Raw genomic sequence first — 12,209 nt, 5'->3', positions numbered from 1 at the left:
TTTAATTAGAATAGATAGCTCTTTAGAAAGCACTAAAAAAAACTGTAGCGTAAAGAGCGAGGTATTGACTTGGAGGAGAACCCCCTCACATACGTTATAATTTCTGTTCGTTTTAAGTTCTAATATTCCTTCTTACATTTCAGTTGAAAAAACTTTAATTTCTGATCGTTTTTTAAATAATGCTTGGAAATCCGGCGCCCCCTTCATAGAAATGTCCCTTACCCCAAAGAAACATCCTCTACGGAAATATTCTCCAGAGTAACTCCCTCCTCTAGCCCCCCCCTCCCGAAAGACTCCGGCCTGAAAATTGTGGTATCCGTCCCCATACCCCAGAAATACTGCTGGCCCGTCCGGCGCCCCCTTCATGGCGATTTCCCTTCCCCCATGAAAACTTCCTTCATGAACAGATCCTCCAACATAACCCCCGCCCCACCCTTCCCTCCCACTAGCAGAAAAAAAACCTCCTGAAAACTTCTGTATACTTCCGAATAACCAATACTATATGTTAACATTGGGTAAAGTTCATATCTTTTAGCCCTCCCTCTGGGTACTTCGGGGGATTAAGTCATCCCAAAAGACATATTTATCATATTTTCGACCATGTTGAACAAAATGGCTATCTCAAAATTTTGATCGGGTGACTTTGGTAAAAAAAATAAGCGTGGGAGGGGACCTAGTTGCCCTCCATTTTTTTGGTCACTTAAAAAGGACACTAGAACTTTTAATTTCCGTTCCAATGAGCCCTCCCACGATATTCTAGGACCACTGGGTCGATACGATCACCCCTGGGGAAAAAAAAAACAAAACAAACAAACAAACAAATAAACACGCATCCGTGATCTTTCTTCTGGCAAAAAATGCAAAAATCCACATTTTTGTAGATAGGAGCTTGAAACCTCTACAGTAGGGTTCTCTGATACGCTGAATATGATGGTGTGATTTTCATTATGGTTCTATAACTTTTAGGGGTCTTTCCCCTTTTTTTGAAAATCAGCCAAATTTTCTCAGGCGCGTAACTTTTGATGGGTAGCTCTAAACTTGATGAAAGTTATATATTTGAAATCAGCATTGAAATCTGATTCTTTTGATGTATCTACTGGCATCAAAAACCCGTTTTTTAGAGTTTCGGTTACTATTGAGCCGGGTCACTCCTTACTTACAGTTCGTTACCACGAACTGTTTGATCCTGCCGGTTTACGGTTTACTATAACACAATCAATAAGGTTTGCTGTCTTACCATCACATGAATACCATGTTAGCTTATGAGCCATTTTATGACCAAACACCGTATTGGTTATAACTAGATTGTTATACCTACAAAATTGCAAAAGTCTGTATCCAATACTGTTTTCTTTTCCTACACCAAATTTACCTAAGCTGGGATACCATCTATCCATATTTCTACCAACCTGGGCGTTAAAATCTCCCAGCAATAACATCATATTTCTACGTGGGACCTTGTCTATTTGCTCCTGTAACTGTAAGTAGAATTCATCTGAGTCACTAGTATTTCCATCAGTCGGTTTTACAGGGGCGTATACAACTATAACTGATACCTTGAAATTTCTAGTCATAAAATTAGCAATTAGTATTCTATTATTAATACCTTCCCAGCCTAAACAAGACTTAGCAGCTTCCTTATTCATCATGAGCCCTACTCCCTGTCTATGTAACCCATCCTTCCTGCCTGAGTAAACAAATTCTATATCACCTAATTTCATGCTTCCTACCCCTGGATATGAGTTTCTGAAACTCCTAATAAATCCAGTTCGAATCGTCTGAGTTCGTCAGTCAAAATGTTGATATGATAGTCATTTTTTAATGTCGTAACATTCCAAGTTCCAATTTTCATGTTCTTTAAATTATTGAAATTTTTTTCGCCTCAGGAAAAGCAATGATCCCGGATACCAGAGAAGGACGGGGATCACATATCTTCTCAAGTCTACAACGATGTGCTTAAGCTAGCTTATAACCGGGCAACAAGAAGTCTTTGGGACCTCCAACACTGGGAGCTTTTTGCAATTCTAGGCCCATCTTTGTCAGAACATGGTTTTCAGCGCTTGGCGATGCTCTTCTATCAACAAGAGTCGAAATCCTGCACAGACAATCTCAAGCCTATTACCTCCGACTCATTATATATTCATGCCTACAAATATTATGCTACTACGGGGAGGCAACCCGTAATAAATAAATTAGCTAGGAAGAGGTTTTTCAGCCCAAAGACGCCCATCAAAACATACCAAGCCCAGAAAAATTGTCCATTAGTCAGAATCCCGTGCGACTGCTTTGTCGTTTACTAGGCTATAATTTCCTTGAAGGGTACCACTCCTCAAGTGAGAATAGAGTTGACCGCTAGATCCCCAGTCTTGCAGGTACCCCGAAAAGGTCGAGGCAGCCCTTTACAGAGGCCGTTGTCCATAGATCTGGATCTTACGCCCTACCGCAGTTGCTTTCCTATAGAGGATCCTCCCGCGATGGTGTTCTGCATCACCATGCAATTTAACCCATTGCTGGGAGAAGGTTTGCAACTCATGGAACTTGTGGACAAACCAGTGGGCCCTCTTGAGTGTACATTTGAGGGGCCTTCTTCCTCCTCCGCCTGTATTTATGACCCCGGGCAAGGGTCCCCAGATTCTATTATGGACCCCCAGGGACAAGGTCCCCCCTTGGTCCATGCCTCCTATGGAGGTACCCTACATATATGTAGAGCGTTCCCCTATCGCTACCTGGGGACATGCTGAATGGCCTGGGGGAGGCCAGATAAACGGATCACTTGTTTTGCAAAGGCAATAACTCAGTGACATATTTAACCTACTACTTATAAATATACATAACTCACTGACTAGGCCTATATAAGTTATATTCGTCTTAAAAGTAAAAGTTAATTGCGAAAAGAAATTCATGGTAATTTCGAGAAAAAGCCTGAAACCCCTCGAAAATGGTGTCTGATCGAAATGAAAAGTGTACCATTAGAATTAGCATGGTCGAAAACCTTATACAGCGAAATTACAGTCCCCCACCTTGAACAAAAAGGAAAATCACTTTTGCTTGGGTAGCTTTTTTTTTAGGAGGGCTTGCGGGTTACCAGAACATCATAGAGAGATGCTTAATGGCTCATTCAAAATTTATGTCTCGTATCTATGTGCTTTTTTATAAATTTCACCATTTGAAAGTGCCAAGTGGCACACAAATGCCACTTTTTGTGCCATTTCTCAAGGGGTAGGGCTAGCAGGCTGCCAGAACATCTTAGACAGATTTTTAATAGCTCTCATAAAAGATATTGCTCATACTTAAGTCCTTCAAATAAATTCCACCACCAGCAAGTTCCAAATGGCACAAAAAACGGGACTTTTAGTGCCATGTCTCTGATGGAAAAGCTGGGGCTAGTGGGCTTCCAGAACTTTTTAGAGTGACGTTTTATGGCTCATTTGAAAGCTATTGCTCATATCTACGTGCATTTTATAAATTCCACCATCTGCAAGTGCCATATAGCGCAAAAATGGCAATTTCTGTGCCATTTCTCAAGGGGTTTGGCTAGCGGGCTACCAAAACATCGTAGGCAGATGTTTAATAGCTCAAATAAAAGCTACTTCTCATATTTAGGTTTTCCTATAAATTCCACCATGTGCAAGTGCCAAATGGTACCAAAAATTACATTATTGGTGCCATGTCTCAAGTGGAAAAGCTGGGGCTAGTGGGCTACCAGAACTTCTTAGAGAGATGTTAAATTGCTCATTTGAAAGCTATTGCGCATATCTACGTGCTTTTATCAGTTGTGTCATCTGTAAGTGCCATATGGCGCTAAAAACGGCACTTTTGGTGCCACTTCTTAAGTGGAAAAGCTGGAAGTATAAGACGGTACCATTGTAATAATTATGGTCCAAAACCCTTAACTTGAGATTCGTAAGAACCCCTTCTGTATACTCCCCCTCCAAGCCCCCCTAGTAAGTCTCATTAGTTCGTTGGGGAGAATTCACTCTGAACTCTTTAACACGGTCAGCCGACGTTGAGGCTTACAAAATGATTTTTAAAATATCGAATGTTCTTAAGGGCAAGAAATTCATAGAATAACAAATAATTGGATCTCAATTGGTTACACAATTATGGTCCTACAGGAACAAATAGATTAATTCGATCATCAGCTGCCGTAGTTCAGTTCCTAGCGCGTTAGAGTTTGAATCAGAATGGCAAGGGTTAAGTTCCTTAATCAGGCATTTTTTTTCCGTTCAGGGTTTTGTGCCTTATATATGATTATTTTGCAGCTAATTCATTATTGTCGTTAATTTTGGTGAATTGTGAAATACTCCATACACTATTTTTGGAACAAAATACGCCCCAGAGCCCGACCCTTGGGGTTGGAAAAGTGTAGGCATATGGTTCTGGAACCACTCAAAGTTGTATATTCAAAGAAGGATCACTTATTGTTATATTTATTTATTCATATTATTTTCCTTTTTACTATTTAATAGACAGAATAAAACTATTTGTAAATGTATATAGAGAAAACATAGCAATAAGAACGGTTTTGCATTTTTTACTGTGATATTTTTGTAGTTGTCAGGTTACTTTCCAACTTTTTCTTGTTTATTGCCGTTTCACACCTGTATGTCTAAAGTTTTTTGGGGTTTATCAGGGGCGGGGATGTTTAGTGAAATAATTTAGACATACACACCTTTTTGTTAGGTTTTAAGAACCTTAAAATTCTTCTTTAGAAAAATAGTTACTCTTTCCTAACTGTCGAGGTTGGCCACCTTCAAAAATCATGTACAGCACTGTGTAGCATAGATTTCTCAGCATTATTTGAAAAAAGATCAGAAATTAAATATTTTTTTCAACTGAAAGTAAGGAGCGACATTAAAAATTTAAACGAACATAAATTGTTCCGTATATGAGGGGGCTTCCCCCCCCCTGAAAAAAATTGAAAAAATCATTGCAGTGTTGATTCTTCAAAAAATTTGAATTAAAAACGGGCAAAGATTAATTAAAAAAAAAAAAATCAGGGAAGTAAAGGGTGAAGTTGAAACTTTCGCGCTACAGGTGGTAACCCTGGTTGTCGTCACTGAGAGGAGATGAAGTGGGATTTTAATCAAAATCTAAAAAAAAGGAGAGAAGGTTGGTTCAATCAGATCAAAAGGAACAAAGGTCCAGAAACGAGCTGGCAACCATTGCTTTATAAAGCTGATGATGTATCTTTGATCATCTTTGGCCAGAAAAGACATTACTTGAAAATTTATAAGTAATTACCTGTTCCTCTCGGTCAGGTACTTGTTCAACGAGTCGGTCTAAACAGTCCTTATGCTCCTGGGTCTCCTTGCTAAAGAGGAGTCAGAACATATACTTTTGGCTCCTTCACTTTCACAGCGACGATGACCTTTTGCTGTGTTCTCTACACTATAGAGAGCCAATGTGTTCTCTACACTACGAGAGCCAATCATTGGACTGAACCATTGTGCAGATGTGTTACCAAATTAAACGAAAAGAAAAATTATGTAACAATCCTTAAATGCTTTATTTTTATACTGTAAAAACTGTCCTTAATCGGTACGGTATGCTTTTAATGTACCAAAACTCCTATATTGTTTAGTGTTTTCAGTAAAGTGCTAGTTTTCTTTAATCCTACAGACATAAGGAAATATGATTATTTAGTGTATTTGCAGTAGTTTCATTGATATATGTTAGATAGGCTGTGAAGCAATAATTTTTGTTCGTTTTAAGATTCAACTTCACTCTTTACTTCCCTCAAAAAACTTAGTTTTTTTTAAATTAATTACGCTCTTGCTCGAGATAGGTTATGGTGTCTTGATTTACAGTGCCGAATTAGATCGGTAACATTGACGACAGTCGGGCCGATGTTTTAAAAAAGGACAAATGACAATATGCACGTGCCCCCCATCCTGAATACATCCTTGGGAGAGAGGGCTTGTTTTAGATAAAGGATTTTTGGTGGTACTCCATCTTTAAGCATTGCCGTTCAAATTCGAAATTGAAAAACTAAACTATAGGATCAAGCTTAATTTGGGCATTTCAAGGAGATGCAGTAATGACTTCTAAACAGGTGAAAAACCTTAAAATGGATTATCCATAATTGTGAGTCCGGCCTTCGTAATAATCTAACGCTTAGTTGGAAACATAAGGAAAGCTGACTTTAACCAAATAATTATTAAATCATCCGTGCAGTTACAATTGACATGTGTTCTCTTGTAGCTTTTCTTTTTTTATTACAGACTGTGTGCCATAATCGTTTTCTTTATATTACTCTTAACAAACGAACAGTTAAAAAGGGTGTTGCATTTCCAGCTCCCAATACAATCATATCTGTACACAGGAAGAATAAGGATAATGCCCCCTAATAAAATCGGAATATCAGGGCTAAAAAAAATTATTTCTTTTTTTCTATTTACGCCTCTTCCCCTCACTTAGACCCCAGGCATATTTTATATATGATTTTTTCATTTAGAAAATTTTCGATACATTCTTCAGTCATTATTCTTGATACTAAGTCGCATTCACAATGAGATTTACTGATGCCGAGATTTAATTATCGTTAATTTGAGCCAATCAGAATTTTTCATAGAACCTTCGACCAATCATGAAATTAAATAAGAAAAAACATTTTTTCCAACTGAAAATAAGGAGCAAAGTTAAAACTTAAAACGAACAGAGATTATTACGTATGCAGGGGGTTGCCCCCTCCTCAATACCTCGCTCTTCACGCTAAAGTTTTTAGAACTACTATTACTAACAACTCACACAGCACCAAGCCGCCTGAGGCCAACACACCTACGCACGCTCCTCCTTTATCCCAATGTATTCAAAGCCTCCCTCTTTACACCCTCATAGGAAGCTCCGAGTTCCCTTAAATATTTCTTTATGACATCTTCCCACCCCAAGCGCGGACGACCTGCTTTCCGAAAAGCCTTAGACCCTTGGTTCAAAAGGACAATCTTCGGCAATCTGTCATCCTTCATTCACAGAACGTGTCCGAACCATCTCGAACTTTCTCTCATTATAGCCCTAGAAAGCAGGATTGAGCCACACTTTTGGTACAGCCTACTGTTTGAACTTCTGTCAGTCAGCCGGGTACCCACAACAATCCGTAGGCAATTTCTCTGGAAAACATCTAGCAAATCTTCATCCGCTTTTCGGAGCGCCCATGCTTCAGAACCATATTTGACCATTGTCATCACTGTAGCTTCCAATATTCTAATCTTGGTTTGCAGTCTTACCTTCCTATTTCTCCAAACTTTTTTTTAACTGTGAAAAAAAAAAACACCCTTAAATATTCACTGTTACCACCGTCTTTACTAATAAAAAATACCGAGTTAAGTGAAGATGTCCACCTAATCAATCCTTTTGTTAGCCAACGTCACCTTTTAATCTTTGCTTATTCCTAGCCTTAGCGACTTAGTCTTCTCAACTTTAATTTTCTAACGTATTCAAGAACTCTGAAACTCCCAAAACCAAAATGAAAGTTCATTCATTTTGTTCACACTCTTATGTACTTATATCATCAGCAAAATCGAAGTTCAAGAAAGTTTTTTCTCCCCCATAGACGTCGAAAAGTCAAACTTTTCGACAGACTTAGTCAAATTTTTAGTCAATTTATAAAAGTCCACATTTTTGCAGATGAAAGCTAGAAACCTCAACAACAGTGTTCTCTCATGCGATGAATTTGATGGTGTGATGTTCATTAAGATTCCTTGGCTTTTAGGGGGTAGTCCCCCCTTTCGAAAATCAGGCAAATTTTCTCAGGCTCGTAGCCTTTGATGGGTAACATTAACTGGGGGAATCTTATATATTTGGAATTAGCATAATAAGCAATTTCTTTTGATGTATCTATTGATGTCAAAGTTCCGTTTTTTAGAGTTTCAGTTACTATTGAACCGTGTCGCTTCTTACTTACAGTTCGTTACCACGAACTGTTTGAAACCTGATTGGTTTAAATTAGCGCTAAATATCTGTATTAATAAAACCTCATAGTGATTGGGCCTATAGAGACGACGGTGATTCTGATAATAAGTAGAGCTGAATAGTAGTTTCTTTGTTAATTACGGTCAGTGGCGGAGTATTAAACTACTACTAACAACTCACTGCAGCACCAATCCAGCATAGCTCCACTATCTAGCAGAGGCCAGCATAGCTGTGTACGCTTCTCCTTCATCCCAATATATTTAAAGCCTATCCCTTTAGACACTCCCAAGAAGTTCCAATTTCCCTTGAATCCTTCCTCTCCCCCCCCCCCTCTTCCCACACTATTCGGGACGACCTACTTTTTGTTTGGTCCTAGATGGTTGGCCAAAAACGATGGTCTTTGGTAATTCAACAGACCCCAGACTCTGGGGGGTTGTGTCAACCCTGAAGGCCTTGTTATGTCATCTGTGGACTATTTCTTGAACAAATGGTTATCTCAAATTTCTATCGGATGCATTTGGGGAAAAAGGATTTGAGGGGGGGTCTAGTTACCCTCCAATCACGTTGACTCTCAAAAAGAGTACTAGAACTTCTGATTTCCAATCCAATTAGCCCCCTCCGAAGTTTATTCGACAACCCTTACCGTAAAAACCTTATATGCCCCAGGGGCATAAATTACAACCCTTGCCCTGAGGGCTGTGTGTGTGGGGAGGGTCAGTTTTGAAGTGGTTAAACCGTAAGTACACATAGGATTGGCTGATAAGGGAGAATCAGAAGATTTTTTTGGGGGGGGGGTGGGGCAAACCCCCATATTTTTATTTTGTATTTGCGGGGGTCTTTGGATCAGTCTCAAGGATGTCTTTTAAAGACTTTTATGTGCTCAAAAATATTTCCACATTTTGGTTGGACCCTTGCCATCTCTTGCCATACCACTGCCATAAACATGGGGAGATTTAGGGTTGATGCTCTGCTCCGATTGGAGAAAAGTACCCTTCGAGAATATTTTGACTATAAAGTGGCATTTCCATAGTTGAACGGAACATGTCATATATATCATACTCGTAATAACACATAAGTTGCACTTTATTGTGAAGATCAGGGGGGTGGTAGAAGCCTTTATATATAGGATGATTACCGTTCATTCTAAGTATTAATATCGCTCTGTAATTCAAAAACTTATTTTTTTATCGTCTTGAAATTAGATTTGTTAATGCAGCGGATGTAAATAAAGAGATAGGAATGTACTCTGGGGTAGGACAAGTTTGCCCCCTCCCCCTAAAAAAATGACGAATTTTCCCAGGTGTAATAGAAAACATGGACATTTTTTTCAGGGGTGTTGTAATCAACCCCCCTCCCTTTACCGCATATGCCTAACCGGAATTTTTTCCAGCCCAAGATTTGAGCCAATATTGATCTAAGATATGCGCCTTATCAGATTATTCAGCTCTTTTGTACTGTTTGTACAAGTGTGAAGGTACTTTCATTAATTTAACTGATAACAATGTTTAGTCAGTGTACTTTTGTAAGCTGTTATCGCCGTAATTTACGAGGGGTCACCTATTCACTGCCTGGTGTATTCTACAGGACACCACTTGTTGTGCCACGCACAGAACACAATGGCTGTGGCACTTCTCTTTGTACCACACATGGTACACTTCGTGCCACACGTGGGACGTTTTCGCCACACACGGTGCGCACCACCTGGTGTATATAATTTTAAGGCAACCTCTCGATCATTTGAGTTTTGGAATGTTTCCATAATCGTGAATTAGCTCCGGACTTGGTGATCTTGAACACAAAGTTTGGATCGAGTGGTATATTTTGTCACCTTTTTAAAAAACAAAATAAATATTTTTTTTACGTTCCTGATGAGTAATTCATTTATCAAAATTCATTAAGAAGGTTTCTAAAGTATTTTTTCCAGGATATTCATGTTCACATATTAGATTTATCTAAACCACGTGATGTCTACAAATTTGGAAAATCATTTGCAGAAAAAGGATCTCTTAACGTATTGGTAAGTTATTAGTTAAAAGAATGGGGAAGCTGAATTGATATTTCCCGAAAATTGTATAAGGAAAGTGTATGTGATTGCGATTGTATACCTAAAAAATTTTTGTTTGACGCGGAGGGGGCTTATATCCTCCCTATTGGTCGAAATTACGAAGAAAAAAAATTATATTGCAGTTTTCGTTTTTATGGAAATAGTATGAAAGCATTAGTGTTCAATTTGAATTCCCATTTTTAGGTACTCTTATTTTCCATTGAATCTTTACGTCGTCTAACTTTTTGCTTGCCTTGTCTATTTCGGTGAAAAAAATGGCCGAAAAATTCGATTTTAGCAACTCAAAAGGTGATATGTTTTACGCCGGATAAATTTTAGAGGAGAGCAGAAAAACTAAAAAAAAACTGTTTTGGATTTTTTGGCTGAGTTGTCAGAATTGGTATAAGAATCAAGGAAATTTCCCTGATTTCCAAAACGATTCCACTCTCTTTTTGAACTTTCAAAAGAAAAAAAATGTATCTTAGTTTTCCACTAATTGTGTAAATATATCCTTTATTTGGACTTTGGCCAATTCTCTGATTGAAGATAAGTTGTTTTTACAATATATTTTTTGGGCTCTTATTAGTGGTGGGCTGAGTTTTTGGAACCTTCAAAATTACGAGTTTTCTTTGGATCGGAATCAGCACGGGAATCAAGGAAACCCCTCGAAACGATTTTCGATCAGTTTTTTTTTTTTTTTTTTTTTTAAGTAGAAGATAGGACTTTCGCCAATATACTATATTATACTTATTTTATTGATAAGTATTGTAAAGGACAAATTCGGTTATACACAGGGTTTGTAGATTTGCATACAGCGTTTGATAGTGTTGATTGAGCCTCAGTGCTACTGGGTTTACTTGGACCGGGAATACCTAACAAAAAAGTTAGGTTTCTGCTTTCCAAGATATGATGGGGAAAAAAAGTAAAAAGGGAGGACTTATGCAAGATAGCTTGTCTTCACCTAAGTCATTTTCTCTTTTTTATTACAGTTCAAATAATTTTGAAATTCAATAATTTCTTATTCTGTGAAGTACAGAGATTTTAGGATTTTGTATTGCCAAAGGTTCATTAACTTGTAACCTAAAGCTTGCCCCTATTGTGTTGTTTACACTGAAAATTTTTCAAAATTCCTAAAAAGCAATAAAAAGTTTCAAAAAAAAAAAAAAAAAAACACTTCCAAAAAGAAAAACCCAAAACACTGAAAAGCTGAATGGAACTACAAATTGAGGCCAATTAAGACTAAGCAGTAGAAAAAAGGATTCTTAAAAATTAAATGAATTGTGTCCTGACTTTTGGCCTATCTACCATGATAGCCTAAGAGTTTCTTGGGATTTTGAGAATTTTTGCTGTCAAGGGTATATCAAGGGAGGGGATACCGTATTTGAACTCCTCTCCCCAAAATGTTTCCCCGACTCGTAAAACGTAACAAAAGCATTCCCGAACAAAAAATCCTGGATACGCCCTAGTTTGTTTCCATAGAGTTCAATCGTTTTTTTCATCAATTTTATTACATTTGACTAGTAATTGATTATAATTATATCAATAGATTCTATAGCCTAATTATAGTTATGTAATTAAATAATTGAAGTATTTACGACATTCACCGGAGAATGTCGACATTCACCATGCTCGGTGAAAGTTGAGCATTTCTGAGATTTATATTTTCTTCTCCGTAATTCAGTAGCTAAACATTTTTCGCCACTCTTTCTAGGAGGAATGACTGAGAACGTAAAACACACAGTACATCTTTAATGAGCAAATAAAATAACATAAGTTTGATAGAAGAACTGAAGTTTGTTCTGAGAAAAAAAAACATTATCTATCGTTACCGAGAAAACCATAAAGCTTATTGAGTTACATTTACAAAAACATTAGCTTTATTTATTTTATCTCATTTTTAGTTTTGCTTGATAAATTTTAATAGTAAGAAACACTGATAAGATGCTAACTTCCGCGCTTCAGAATGTTTAATTTTGAATTATAAATTGAACCACTCACGGTTTCAGTTCATTGAAATTTGGATTTCAATCAAAGTTTTATACAAAGAGAATGGATGACGCATAAGAAGGGGGACTGGTGCTATTTTTGACACTAAAACACCACCAACGCCATCTAACGTTCGGTAACGTTTTGGATTTTTTCTTTCAAGCTTTGTAATCGTTTTCCTGTCAGGAACTGAGATCAGACACTTATCAATGTCCTAATTTTACAAGTTACGCTAATTAAATTAATTATTCTTATTATTACACTGAAA

At 37.6% G+C, this 12,209-nt stretch overlaps 1 protein-coding gene across 3 annotated transcripts in view; it reads left to right on the top strand.

Moving 5' to 3' along the window:
- Positions 1-12,209, top strand: part of LOC148941150 (dehydrogenase/reductase SDR family member 12-like) — a 110,918-nt gene that overhangs the window by 87,456 nt on the left and 11,253 nt on the right. For all 3 annotated transcript variants that reach the window (XM_089103794.1, XM_089103795.1, XM_089103796.1), the window contains exon 4: positions 9,836-9,928. In XM_089103794.1, the coding sequence (XP_088959920.1) occupies positions 9,836-9,928 (93 nt within the window). The remainder of the gene's footprint in view (positions 1-9,835; positions 9,929-12,209) is intronic.

This window comes from Artemia sp. Qi Xiang Cuo, chromosome 18 (assembly GCF_049724085.1).
Source record: "Artemia sp. Qi Xiang Cuo chromosome 18, ASM4972408v1, whole genome shotgun sequence".
NCBI classification, from domain to species: Eukaryota; Metazoa; Arthropoda; class Branchiopoda; order Anostraca; family Artemiidae; genus Artemia; species Artemia sp. Qi Xiang Cuo.
Note: the sequence above shows the minus strand (reverse complement) of the source record. Positions and strands in the feature narration are given on the sequence as shown.